At 38.0% G+C, this 15138-nt stretch overlaps 1 protein-coding gene across 2 annotated transcripts in view; it reads left to right on the top strand.

The window, feature by feature from the left end:
* LOC142335950 (uncharacterized) overlaps positions 1-15138 on the top strand; it is a 390664-nt gene that overhangs the window by 367597 nt on the left and 7929 nt on the right. For both annotated transcript variants that reach the window (XM_075384365.1, XM_075384364.1), the window contains one exon: positions 5373-5740. In XM_075384365.1, the coding sequence (XP_075240480.1) occupies positions 5373-5740 (368 nt within the window). The remainder of the gene's footprint in view (positions 1-5372; positions 5741-15138) is intronic.

The following is a 15138-nucleotide window of genomic DNA, read 5'->3' as shown; positions in this document are numbered from 1 at the left end:
CTGTACATCTTTTTTAAAATTCATGTGAGTGCCAGACGTTCGAGATCCGTAATTCGTAGGTTTAAGACCTTAGAGTCAAAGTTGAAAAATCTGCCAAAAGATATGCAATTCTCAGTTTAAGATTGCCGTAAAAACACGTATGTAAACGCGTATTAATTTGTGTAAGCAATAAATCATTGCTGAAAAGTTCTAAAAATTTCTGCTCATCTGAACGTGGCGAAAAGATCTACTCCCAACGTACTTTGGGAAAATTAAAATCAAGTAGAATCCACAGGACAGATTTGCGTTGATCACAGCTTAGGCTTGCCTCCACATCAGCATAAACACTACGCAATTTGTTTTCTGTAACACCAGGTTTGACATAAAACACTGATCCTCGAGGAGGTAGATATGCAAGTATAATGCAGCGAATAAGAGTCTGGTTACTTAAGGCAGGAACGCAAAATTGCTCACAGTTCGAATAATAAATTAAACTAACAGTACCCAAGAAAGCGTTACTCATTGCTACTAGGAGTCCACCATGATGGCCGGCCATTCTGTATAAGGGTGCCCTGCAAAAGTTCCATTATCACTGACCAAATCATCAAGCCATGTTTCTGCCAGACAGACAATGGTGGGTGAAATTAGGCTCAAGAGCTGGTAAAAGTTTAGTCTTTATCCAATCGATAGAATGCTCTGAACGCTAAGGGGGAATTGAGATTTGTGTTGAGAATTCTGTCTGTAGTCAATTCTCCTGTTCACGACCACGACAAATTTTGTACGTTTTCAGCATTTTTGACTTTCAAGTTGACGTCTCTTCAATTGCAAATTGAACTGCTGTACTATCTCGGCTTGAGTTAAGTCTGGTGACACATATACACAATCAATATTCTAACAGTTCCTCAATGCTACTGACTTAAGCAGAAACTGATTTCGTTTTACCAATTCTTTAAACTTGAAGCAATAACTGATTTCACGTTGTGGTTTTCGATCTTCTTACATTCAACGTCAGATGCCATAGGAGATACGTCAATTTGTTTGCAATTTTCCAGCAATATCGTAGCCAGTACAATTGTCTGATGGCTTCGTCCCTTTTACAATTGAACTCAATTTTTTTGCATTTTAACGTGATTGTTCTTGCTCAATTTCAGCAAACAATGTTGCTCGAGTCTGCTGCTCATTTTTCAAGGAATTCGTAACCGCTTCAGAATAGTATTTTGAATGTTTCAACTGATTAGAAGCACAACAAAAGCCGCAAGTAAAAGGTTGAGAGCAGTCAAGGTTACCGAGCACCAAAATTTTTGTATGTACAGGAGAATTTGTAGTCGTGCTTGCTATCAGTTTTTCAACTTAATCATAGCTGGTGGAACTGATATTGTTACGTGTTCGCGGAGGCATTAAGAACAAGATCTAATTCACTGCATCACTGTGCAGTAGAACTCAAGAAATGCAAAAAAATCGAAGTTCCGTTGCTAGTGGGTTGCAGTCGATCGATATAAATTTGATGTCATGTGGGATAACGTTGGTTGGCACATCAGGGCGAATAATGTCAAGGTTAGCATAAATCGGATCACTAAAATCCCTCCCTAGACGAGGGCTACCCAAGCTATGTATCCGGTCCGTTGAAGCGGATCAGGCACTGAAACACTACTTATTAAACAGCAACAAGTGCTATTTAAAGTTTATCACAACAATTAGGCACCAATTATCACAACAATTTTGTAATGATTTACAATTGTTGAATTTTTTTCATTGAGACTAAATTAAGAGGAATTGACCTCTGTTTCTTTATTCTTAGAAATCTATATCAAATGGGAACTTTAAAACAGATGTGAAAAAAGATTATGTATAGGTAATACTGCTTTTATGAAATACTCTATGTGTAAAAGTATTATAAGGTCTTGTCTGATGCTTCTTGACCAAGTAAATTGATTGTAGTGTATATTAATTGAAGCGAAGTAAGCTGGGATGCGGAAAAAAATTTTTTTGCTTGAAGGCCGCAACAAAAAGTTAAAAGAATCTTCCCTTTTCTCTGTAGCTATGTGTTATTTCGTACAGCTCAAATATTCTTTGTTCTGTCTGAGAGAACATTGGATGACGATTTCAATATTTCTGTCGGAAAATATTGTTATAAATTTCTCTCATTTTGAAATTTTACTCTCCGTGGCCTAGTAGACAAAACGTTGTGCGAAGATTTGAAATGATCGAATTAGAACATGATAGGGGTCAGTATATTAGCGTCCCTGTTTGTGGATAATCTTTTCGCTCTTTTCATTTCAACACGAAATATAATTTTTGGATTGTAACAGTTTTTCCGTAGATAACATTCTGCTTATTTTTGTGAGTTTTGCGCATAAAATTATGTCATTTCTCATCCTAAGAAATGCCATCCTTTCAATTTGCATTGTTGAGTGCTCTACCATAACCACTTACCTCTCATCTATGTGACGTACACGTCAGAACGACCTCAGACTAGAGTTGAAATTATCCTCGGCATTTCCCGTGCTCTGTTTGTTCGCAGCTTAGATTTTGAGTTATGTTTGCATACCTTTTTCTATTCTTGATTTTAACCAAGGTGAAGATATACATCTTTGAACACATTTTTTTTTGAAGTTCCATGGTATCTCACAGCGGAAGTTGCGCTTTGACCTCCTTTGATTTAACTGCTTCGTACTTTATGCTTGGCTATCGGCAAGAAGAACTCTAAATGAAGAAATGATGTTTGAATTATCGTGAGGAAATTAAAGTTATTAAGTTTTTCTGTGATTTACCGGACTGATTTTGACTTATGCGTTTCTATTTTCGTTTTCTATTAACTTACCGTCAAAACTCTCTGGGAAATTTCGTCTGTTTCAAATTTTTCGGGTGTCATGATACAATTTTACCTCATACAAAATTATTTGGTGTAATATGTTATACAACATTTGGTTAATATGTTAAAAACATTATTTGGTGCTAATTTCTCTATTATTTGGTGCTGTGCAAACTGAAGACTGTTGGATAGCGTTTTTTACTGGAACATCGGATTTAATTTTTAACGTCAGAAGTAATGTTTGACTGATGATATTTTCTTAGAAAAGTCGCAAAATGAAGCAAACTTTTCGAATAAAATTTTTTGTCCAATTTGTATTTTTTAATTTTCATTTATACTATGTCATTTGTTTTTCTTGCTATCGGCTATTTGAACTTGTTTAACAGCTTTGCTGATACTTTTATACTTTTCACCTTTTATTTGTGTAGTTTGCGGCCATGTATGATAAAATGCTCTAACTGCAAAACAAACACAAATGAACATTTTTAGATCTCGGGATCGTAACCGGGTTCCATTCGCTCATCATATCCTGAACAAAATTTCGTTCTATCAGAAATGTTTTTGAGCGGTTGTATTATGTGGAGTACAGTGTAACTCTTTCTTTGTAAGTATTAAACACTCTTGTTTTGAGATTTAGTTTTGAGATTTAGAACTGATAGTGGGTTGGTCTGTTTTTGTTTTATACTGATTGAGTTTTCAATCCATAAATTGAAGGAGTGTAGCTGAGATGTGCATAGTTGTAGAGAGGACGTTCAATAGTGATGCAGTTTTACAGTAGTAAAGCGACTAGCCGTAAAAGAGAGGGCAGACAGCGTAAATACTCAAGACCTCTTTTCACTTCTCTCTCTGGCCTTCCAGTCATAAATGGTAAGTACTAGTCTGCTGCATCTGAGATCGGAGGCCTCCACTTTTATGGGTAGCAAAGGAGGCCAATGCGTTTTCAAGTGAGCTACATCTAACACTCAACAGCTCCTCTAGACGAACCCTTAATTAGCCGAAGCATTATCTATCAAATGCACTCTGCAGTGACTAATTGAGGACTTGTTTCTTTTGATGCAGAATTGCGGTTGCTGATGAGGTCAGACTTAAAGTAAAACATAATAATTTCTCACGAAATTCTGCGAATTTTGTAAACTGTTGTTTGAAGTCTTTGTATGTCTTACAAAAACTTCAAAATCAAATTTGCCTTCGGAATTCTTTCAGATATTGATTTTTTTGGAATTCCTTTTTAATTTTCTTTCATTGAAAACATTCCGTACTAAAGTGAATCGTAAAGATTTTCTTTCGACTAGTAAAAAAAAACTTAAGTAGAAAGGTAACTGTTTTTTGGCAGCTATCGAATTAGTCTTTTTCTATTTAAGTTATCTTTCTGCAAACAGCACCAGCATTTTAAAGAAATGCTGTCACCATCACCGAAGCATCAAAATTTATTGGTTTAATTATTGCATGATGACGTCACTTTATCTACCGTATGAGTTTTCGTCCATTTGAAACATTACTTGAAATTCTATTTTGATAAGGGATGAATAAAAGTTGGATAGAATTACTGTTTGCCACGAAAGAAGGAAAAAACAATCCCAAATTAATTAGACAAAAGATATCCGACGCCTTTACAGGATAAAATTAGTGTCACTCCATCCCCCCCGTCCCCTCCCCTCTCCCCTCATTTGTAATCTGATTGTAAATTGTGTATCAGTAGTACTGTATGTTTAGAGCGTAACGGTAGAAATGTGCTCTCCGCCCTTGTCGTGAATTAATTTTTTATTATCTCCCTTTATAATAGGCTCTGTATAGCTTATTTGTTTTCAGAGCGTTCAACTACATAAAAACAACACCATTCCTAAATTACACACAACACACGGTTCACTTAAAACACAAAACATTGCCTTTTCTCGCTGTTATATTTTTTTGTATTATGAACGTTAAATGGAAAATCTCGCATAATGTCCATAGATTCAGTTTAATTCTATTTACGTGTCTAAACTGAAAATCGAGTCGACGTTGAAAATTTACTTTTTCTTTATTGGGCTTTATTAAAAATTGATATTGCAATTTTTAGTCCCGGCGTTGATGCACCGTTTTACGAAATAGCCACTGGATCAAAAAGCGGTTCTCTTTTGACAGAATTTGATTGTGAATTAAGTTTACGCTTTTATTATTCGTCTGGTCTAAGTAATTTAACGCTAATTTTATGCTTGTCATGTTACGTCACAGCGATTTATTTAAAATGGCTATCAAAACCGAGATTGTTCAAGTAAGTTAGTGTTTTAATGACATTTTCTATTTTTGAGACTTTTCGGGACCAGATATATATCGAACAGCAAATTTGGAGGATTTTGTCTGTGTACTTTATTTGAAAATGGAATCAGCTTTTTGGACGTTACTTGTAAGTAATTCCTGTTGTAATATCGCTGATTGTGACGTTTCATTTTAATAGATATTGTATAGCACTACTTATTCTTTATTTGCATTTACATTTTATACAGTTCATTCCATCACGTTTGCATTGATAATGCGAGAATTATGACAATGTGTGCTTTTTATGAATTGCTTTGATTATTGGCGTCTTTTGTTGGTTTAGAGAAGCTAATTCAAACAAGGCAGAACCAAATCTACCCTCCATGCAAAGCGACGAAGTAGACACTGGTGAGTTTGCGAAGGTCGAAGAGCTGAAGGCGAACCAAGACTCAGAAATGAAGCGTGAACCAGTGATTAAGTTCACTCCCCCGGCTGCCGAAGACGAATTGGCATCTGACCAGAAGTCGGAAGATGTGAATGGAGCCGAAAGTAACTCGGATCCACATTCAGAAGACATGGATGACAGCGAGTGTATTTCTCAGCTCACTTCGGAATCCAACAACAGTCGACGAGTGTCTTTCGCAGAAGGTGTCGACATCATTAAACAGAACACAATTGACCAGTCTCTATCCACCGCGGATACCATTGCTGGTATGTCCATGTTTTCTAGCCTCGTCAACTTTTTTAATTGCTCTTAAACGTGGTTTTTTTTATGCGATTTTTCGCTTGACCGATTTTTCGTCTGACGCATTTGACTTTTCGTCCTCAAAAACGGCATAGACATGTAGCGCCCAGAGGGCATTAAATTCTCTTAGAGGCATTCAGCTCACTGGTCTCCAAGTATGCGATTCACCACAGAAACTGTTTTGGAGGCGTATACTTAGTGTGGGAAGGGCGGTTCTCAGAGTTTGACCCCCCTCACACCTTTTACCCCCCCCCCTCTCCCACTTCACCCCCGCTGCGCCCAGCTCAAGCCCCTTCAATTAAGCTAGGGCTGGCCTAACTAAATCGAAGCTAGCTACTGACGGAGCCCACGCTCGCCGTCGTTTGAGAGCAATTCGTCAGACGTTAATCGATTATGTTTGTTTAATAGCTGCCGTCAGCCTCTCAACGGCTATTTATGCGCTCTTTTTTTTCGCTTTACCTTTCGATCGCGTTTTTTTTTCATAAGTTTTGTTCATAAGTCACGATTTTCACGTTTCAACTGAATAGATTTTAAATTCTTTCAAGCATTGAGTTACGCAATGTAGAGAATACGGCAATTGTCAGATATTTCAATCAAATGAAACGGGATCAACCGATGAAGCCCGATAATTAAGTCATAGTGCATGAGGTTATCAAAGTTCATTAGAATGATTGATAGCTGCCATAACAAAATAGCTTTCAGTTTGAAAGCTGAATTAGTTATATTTTTATAATCCGCACACCGGAATTAGAACACTTTTTGAAACTGCATTTTTGAAATCATTTTGAAATTTACATGAAATCATTTTGACTTCTTTTGGCTACTTTCACTATTCTGTCATTCCGCTCGAAAAGTTTTTCAAAATCAGTTGCCCAGCGAAGCATTCTAAAATGAGCACAGGCTTTGGCGAAGAACAAAGTCAAAAATAGAAACGGGATAAACCCTTAGGTCACAGTTATAGCTGCCTGCTTCTTGAACTTTGTTCTATTAAGTCTTATTTAGCATTTTAAATGGTAATAATGATAAAACGTATTTTCTCTGGAGTATGTCTAATTACAAAAACCAATCAGAAAAGTTTGCAATTTTTCTTCTTAGCATTTTTTTTAATTCACTTCTGTTTACTGTTCTCAATAATTATTGTATCATTAGCAGGAAATCAAATATGATCTTAGTAGGACAACCAGTCAACGATACAGTACATGTTTGACCTTTTATGATACTTTAATCGGTAAGTTTGTTTAATAGCCGCCGTCAGCCTCTCAAAGGCTTTTCTTTATGCGCTTTTTTATTCGCTTTTTTAAATCGCATTTTTCGTTTTACATAAGTCACGATTTTCACGTTTGACTTTTGACTTACTTCACTCACTGTTTTCACTGAATTGATTTTTAGTTCTTACACGCACTGAATTAAGCAATGTAATGATTACTTTTTGCAGTTTATAAAAATTTCTGCTCATTTGGATCGTTTGTTTTTTCTTGCGTTTCAATCACGATGTGCGTCAAGAGCGTCAACGGTGGCTGTTTTCCGGCAATTATTGTAAAGGTGTGCGTCTCTTTTGCTTGACCGTTCTGTTAAGCTCTAGATTTTTTTTTACTTCAAGTGACTTTTCTACGCCACACTTTTTCATTTTAGAGTGATCGCAATATCTCTCATTGTTTTTTGCTAATATAAAACGATTATGAGATGTCGAGGAGCAAAGCCGTTATAGCGTAGTGTTTTGATGTCAGACTGCTATCCTGGTGGTCGCGGGGTTGGACCACGTGATGTTGATGTCTTTGCGACCATAAAATTCGTCTAAGCTACAGTCATCAAAATAATTGCTCCGCTCCCGCCTGTCGTTCGGGAGCAATTCTTCCGGCGTTAGTCTGTCATGTTTCCACTATGTAAGTTTTGTCAAAAATACGTGTTTCTGATCCGTTTTGCGTTTTTTTTTCTGGCGCTGGCATTGCAACTAAGTCTAATGGATATCCAACCGTGGCAAACTGTTGAGAAAAAAGGTTACTGAAAAATTCTAAGCTGGGCTACACTTTAATGTTATTGATTTTAAGTACATGACGCACACAGTGGTCTAAATGGGTTAAATGCTAATTCAAGTACCTTTAGACTTCATTTCGTCTTTGCGTTTGACCTTATTTATAGCCAGCCTCCTTCTCAGTCGGCTAATATAGCGCTTCTTTATGAAAATGTTCCAAAACCTTGTATTATCGGTTTGTATATTAGATATCTAACCTGTTTTCTTCAAGTTTTTTTATTGAGTTATGCATTAAATGAATTGGTTATTTGTGTCCAAAGATTAGATTAATTAGAAATTAGTTATTTAGAAACTAGATATTTTGGAGTCATTTTCGCATTTTTTTGAGTTCATGCCGTCAGGTAAACGTCTTTTGAGCTGCTAAAAGCTGGTCATTATTTTGATTAGCATTTTTGGTTTATTTTTGAGCGTTTTATATATAAACTTAAACTTGAAAAATCTTGAATCTTTTCTCTTGCTTTCTTGTTTTTCTAATTATAAACCTTGTACAGAACGCGTTGATACCAGAAAATCGCAATATCATTGCGATTAGTTTTCTTTTTGTATAACTTATCTGATTTTCAGCTCATTGGCTCGTAATATTCAATTGGCCTGCTAGTCAGGTGAAGGTTTTTTTAGTTTTTGATTCAGTTCCCTCGATTGTATTTCAGGACTTGTCCTTAGTTTTTTGTCAAACAAAAAGTTATTTCGCTTGTCCTTAGTTCACAGGTTGTTCAATGTTTAGCAAGAAATCATTTTGACTTCTCTTGGCTACTTTCATTCTTCTCTCATTCTGCTCGAAGTGTTTTTCAAACGCAGTTGCTTAGTGAAACATTCTGAAATAAGCACAGTCTATGGCGAAAAACAAAGTCAAAAAAGAGGGGGTAAACCCTTAGATCACAGTTGTAGCTGCCCGCTTCTTGAATTTTGTTCTAATTAGTCGTATTTAGCGTTTTAAATTATACTAATAATAATCCATATTTTCCCTGAAACAGGAGTTTGTCTAACTACGAAAACCAATCAAAAAAGTTCGCACTTTTTATATTTTGTCAGCCAATTTTTTTTCAATTCTCTTCTGTTTACTGTTCTCAATAATTTTTTTATGATTAGCAGGAATCAAAAATGATCTTAGTAGGACAACCAGTAAATGATACAATTCATATATGACCTGGTATGATTAGTAAGAATCTTATGTGACCTAGTATGACTAAGATTTTTCTATGATGGGCAACCCGGGTAGTTTCTGACATTAGTCGGTGCTATTTATATCGCTCTAGCTTTCGTTCGAGTTTTCTTGATAAATCACATTGCATGCTTGGCTTATAGTTTAAGTCAATTGGTGTTTAATTGCTCTTGAACGCAGTTTATAGCAATTCTTGTAAACGTGTGTTTTTTATGCATTTTTTTTGCTTGACAATTTTGCTCTTTTCTAGAACATTCTTTGAGTTCTCAAGTGACTTTTTCACGCTTTTGTTCATCATTTTTGAGTGATCTCTAGTGCTCCGAAGTAAAGCCTGTTGCTAATATAAAGTCGGTTGCAGCAAAGGAAAATTGAGTGACGCGTAGCGGAGTGGTTAGTGCGAGTGGTCATAGATCGGTAGGTCAGTAGTTCGAATCCCGGTGGGGTCGAGGTTTTTTTGCACCCAGAAAGAAAAATTGATCTATACTAAAGACCATGAATTAAATTGCCTCGCCTGTCGTTCAAGAGGAATTCCTCCGACATTTGTGTTTCAACTGAGTAGATTGAGATTGTTTTTTTAAATTTAGGATTTTAATTGATAACTAGCAAGCCCGCAAAAGCATCACAAAATCATATCCGAGCAGATTTAAAAGAATATAGGATTTTTTCGTGGCAACTCGGGCTCGAACCCACGCCCCTCGTTTAACAGCCACAGCTCTTACTTCTTAGGCTACCGACGCGTATTTTTGGCGTCCATTACCTTATTTAACAGCAAATTTTTGTTAAGCGACAATTTTGGCTTTGCTGTAATTAAGGTGCGCTATGTTAAACGAGCTCAATGAATTAGCATAAACCGAGCTTCTACAACCAAATCTTCTACGACAAAAGACAACCAAATCCCAAATTTATTTCAGAGTACATTACAGATCCTTTTCCTCCCCTACTTGGGCTTGAACCCATGTCCTTCGCTTGACAGCTATAGCTCTATTCCATTGCTACATAAGCAAAATTTTTATCAATGTCTTTTTTGTTTCGCGTGTTTTTGCTAAGCCGTATGCTAATGCAGAGCAGGCTCTTAGGCATGATTGTGTGGGATGCATTCTTAAGGATTGCTAAAACACGTGAAGATAGGAGCGTCGTTAACCATTGCGTTCAAGTGCGACTTACATTGAATATATTAGACAAAGAAGAATAAATTAGAAGGGAAATAAAGAAGGGAGCGAGGAAACACAGTAGTGGATGAAAAACAAGATTCTACATTTTTGAGACAAAAACAGAGGCCATATTTTGCACCGACTCGGTCTCGAACCCATGCCCCTCGCTTCACAGCCCCAGGTCTAATACCTTGCACTACCGACGCCTGTTACTGTTGTCTATCCGTAGTGGCTACATACCAATATTGGTCGATGGCTTTTTGTCTCACTTGTTTTTGCTAAGCTGTATGCTTAATGAGCAGAAAAACATTTGCAGATCAGGTATTTAATCATGGTCGTGTAGGCTGCATGTTTAACGATCGTCAAAACATATGAAGATAGGAGCGTCGTTAACCATTGCGTTCAAGTGCGACTTACATTTAATATATTAGATATAAAGAAGAATCAATAAGAAGGGAATTAAAGAAGGGAGCAAGGAAACACAGTAGCGGATGAAAAACAAGATTCACCATTTTTGAGACACAAAACAGGCCATTTTTTGCGCCAACTCGGTCTCGAACCCATGACCCTCGGTTCATAGCCACAGGTGTAATCCCTTGCACTACCGACGCCTGTTACTGTTGTCTATCCGTAGTGGCTACATACGAACATTGGTCGATGCCTTTTTGTCTCGCTTGTTTTTGTTCAGCCGTATGCTTGATGTGCAAAAAAAACTTTACAGATCAGGCACTTAAGCATGGTCGTGTAGGCTGCATGTTTAAGGATCGTCAAAGCATATGAAGATAGCAGCGTCGTTAACCATTTAGTTCAAGTGCGACTTACATTTAATATATTAAATTTAAAGAAGAATCAATAAGAAGGGAATTATAGAAGGGAGCAAGAACGAAACACAGTAGTGGATGAAAAACAAGATTCACCATTTTTGAGACAAAAAACAGGCCAATTTTTGAGCCGACTCGGTCTCGAACCCAAGCCCCTCGCTTCACAGCCACAGGTGTAATCCCTTGCACTACCGACGCCTGTTACTGTTGTCTATCCGTAGTGGCTACATACGAATATTGGTCGATGGCTTTTCGTCTCGCTTGTTTTTGTTCAGCCGTATGCTTGATGAGCAAAAAAACCTTTACAGATCAGGCACTTAAGCATGGTCGTGTAGGCTGCATGTTTAAGGATCGTCAAAACATATGAAGATAGCAGCGTCGTTAACCATTTAGTTCAAGTGCGACTTACATTTAATATATTAAATTTAAAGAAGAATCAATAAGAGGGGAATTATAGAAGGGAGCAAGAACGAAACACAGTAGTGGATGAAAAACAAGATTCACCATTTTTGAGACAAAAAACAGGCCAATTTTTGAGCCGACTCGGTCTCGAACCCAAGCCCCTCGCTTCACAGCCACAGGTGTAATCCCTTGCACTACCGACGCCTGTTACTGTTGTCTATCCGTAGTTGCTACATACGAATATTGGTCGACGGCTTTTCGTCTCGCTTGTTTTTGTTCAGCCGTATGCTTGATGAGCAAAAAAACCTTTACAGATCACGCACTTAAGCATGGTCGTGTAGGCTGCATGTTTAAGGATCGTCAAAACATATGAAGATAGCAGCGTCGTTAACCATTTAGTTCAAGTGCGACTTACATTTAATATATTAAATTTAAAGAAGAATCAATAAGAAGGGAATTATAGAAGGGAGCAAGAACGAAACACAGTAGTGGATGAAAAACAAGATTCACCATTTTTGAGACAAAAAACAGGCCAATTTTTGAGCCGACTCGGTCTCGAACCCAAGCCCCTCGCTTCACAGCCACAGGTGTAATCCCTTGCACTACCGACGCCTGTTACTGTTGTCTATCCGTAGTGGCTACATACGAATATTGGTCGATGGCTTTTTGTCTCACTTGTTTTTGCTAAGCTGTATGCTTGATGAGCAAAAAAAACCTTTACAGATCAGGCACTTAAGCATGGTCGTGTAGGCTGCATGTTTAAGGATCGTCAAAACATATGAAGATAGCAGCGTCGTTAACCATTTAGTTCAAGTGCGACTTACATTTAATATATTAAATTTAAAGAAGAATCAATAAGAGGGGAATTATAGAAGGGAGCAAGAACGAAACACAGTAGTGGATGAAAACAAGATTCACCATTTTTGAGACAAAAAACAGGCCAATTTTTGAGCCGACTCGGTCTCGAACCCAAGCCCCTCGCTTCACAGCCACAGGTGTAATCCCTTGCACTACCGACGCCTGTTACTGTTGTCTATCCGTAGTTGCTACATACGAATATTGGTCGACGGCTTTTCGTCTCGCTTGTTTTTGTTCAGCCGTATGCTTGATGAGCAAAAAAACCTTTACAGATCACGCACTTAAGCATGGTCGTGTAGGCTGCATGTTTAAGGATCGTCAAAACATATGAAGATAGCAGCGTCGTTAACCATTTAGTTCAAGTGCGACTTACATTTAATATATTAAATTTAAAGAAGAATCAATAAGAAGGGAATTATAGAAGGGAGCAAGAACGAAACACAGTAGTGGATGAAAAACAAGATTCACCATTTTTGAGACAAAAAACAGGCCAATTTTTGAGCCGACTCGGTCTCGAACCCAAGCCCCTCGCTTCACAGCCACAGGTGTAATCCTTTGCACTACCGACGCCTGTTACTGTTGTCTATCCGTAGTGGCTACATACGAATATTGGTCGATGGCTTTTTGTCTCACTTGTTTTTGCTAAGCTGTATGCTTGATGAGCAAAAAAAACCTTTACAGATCAGGCACTTAAGCATGGTCGTGTAGGCTTCATGTTTAAGGATCGCTAAAACACGTGAAGATAGCAGCGTCGTTAACCATTTAGTTCAAGTGCGACTTACATTTAATATATTAAATTTAAAGAAGCATCAATAAGAAGGGAATTATAGAAGGGAGCAAGAACGAAACACAGTAGTGGATGAAAAACAAGATTCACCATTTTTGAGACAAAAAACAGGCCAATTTTTGAGCCGACTCGGTCTCGAACCCAAGCCCCTCGCTTCACAGCCACAGGTGTAATCCCTTGCACTACCGACGCCTGTTACTGTTGTCTATCCGTAGTGGCTACATACGAATATTGGTCGATGGCTTTTTGTCTCACTTGTTTTTGCTAAGCTGTATGCTTAATGAGCAAAAAAACCTTTACAGATCAGGCACTTAAGCATGGTCGTGTAGGCTGCATGTTTAAGGATCGCTAAAACACGAGAAGATAGGAGCGTTGTTAAACATTGCGTTCAAGTGCGACTTACATTTAATATATTAGATATAGAAGAATCAATAAGAAGGGAATTAAAGAAGGGAGCAAGAAGGAAACACAGTAGTGGATGAAAAAGAAGATTCACCATTTTTAAGACAAAAAACAGGCCGTTTTTTGCGCCGACTCGGTCTCGAACCCATGCCCCTCGCTTCACAGCCACAAGTGTAATCCCTTGCACTACCGACGCCTGTTACTGTTGTCTATCTGTAGTGGCTACATACGAATATTGGTCGATGGCTTTTTGTCTCGCTTGTTTTTGTTCAGCCGTATGCTTGATGAGCAAAAAAACCTTTACAGATCAGGCACTTAAGCATGGTCGTGTAGGCTGCATGTTTAAGGATCGCTAAATCACGTGAAGATAGGAGCGTTGTTAACCATTGCGTTTAAGTGCGACTTACATTTAATAAATTAGATATAGAAGAATCAATAAGAAGGGAATTAAAGAAGGGAGCAAGAAGGAAACACAGTAGTGGATGAAAAACAAGATTCACCATTTTTGAGACAAAAATCAGGCCGTTTTTTGCGCCGACTCGGTCTCGAACCCATGCCCCTCGCTTCACAGCCACAGGTGTACTCCCTTGCACTACCGACGCCTGTTACTGTTGTCTATCCGTAGTGGCTACATACGAATATTGGTCGATGGCTTTTTGTCTCGCTTGTTTTTGTTCAGCCGTATGCTTGATGAGCAAAAAAACCTTTACAGATCAGGCACTTAAGCATGGTCGTGTAGGCTGCATGTTTAAGGATCGCTAAATCACGTGAAGATAGGAGCGTTGTTAACCATTGCGTTTAAGTGCGACTTACATTTAATAAATTAGATATAGAAGAATCAATAAGAAGGGAATTAAAGAAGGGAGCAAGAAGGAAACACAGTAGTGGATGAAAAACAAGATTCACCATTTTTGAGACAAAAATCAGGCCGTTTTTTGCGCCGACTCGGTCTCGAACCCATGCCCCTCGCTTCACAGCCACAGGTGTACTCCCTTGCACTACCGACGCCTGTTACTGTTGTCTATCCGTAGTGGCTACATACGAATATTGGTCGATGGCTTTTTGTCTCGCTTGTTTTTGTTCAGCCGTATGCTTGATGAGCAAAAAAACCTTTAAAGATCCGGCAATTAAGCATGGTCGTGTAGGCTGCATGTTTAAGGATCGCTAAAAAACGTGAAGATAGGAGCGTCGTTAACCATTGCGTTCAAGTGCGACTTACATTTAATATATTAGATAAAGAAGAATAAATTAGAAGGGAAAGAAAGAAGGGAGCGAGAAGGAAACACAGTAGTGGATGAAAAACAAGATTCTACATTTTTGAGACAAAAAAAACAGGCCATTTTTTGCACCCACTCGGTCTCGAACCCATGCCCCTCGCTTCACAGCCCCAGGTCTAATTCCTTGCACTACCGACGCCTGTTACTAATGTCTATCCGTAGTGGCTACATACGAATATTGGTCGATGGATTTTTGTCTCACTTGTTTTTGCTAAACTGTATGCTTAATGAGCAGAAAAACCTTTGCAGATCAGGTACTTAATCATGGTCGTGTAGGCTGCAAGTTTAAGGATCGTCAAAACATTTGAAGATAGGAGCGCCGTTAACCATTGCGTTCAAGTGCGACTTACATTTAATATATTAGATATAGAAGAATCAATAAGAAGGGAATAAAAGAAGGGAGCAAGAAGGAAACACAGTAGTGGATGAAAAACAAGATTCACCATTTTTGAGACAAAAAACAGGCCGTTTT

This window comes from Convolutriloba macropyga, chromosome 3 (assembly GCF_964194025.1).
Source record: "Convolutriloba macropyga chromosome 3, txConMacr16.3, whole genome shotgun sequence".
NCBI lineage: Eukaryota > Metazoa > Xenacoelomorpha > Acoela > Convolutidae > Convolutriloba > Convolutriloba macropyga.
Note: the sequence above shows the minus strand (reverse complement) of the source record. Positions and strands in the feature narration are given on the sequence as shown.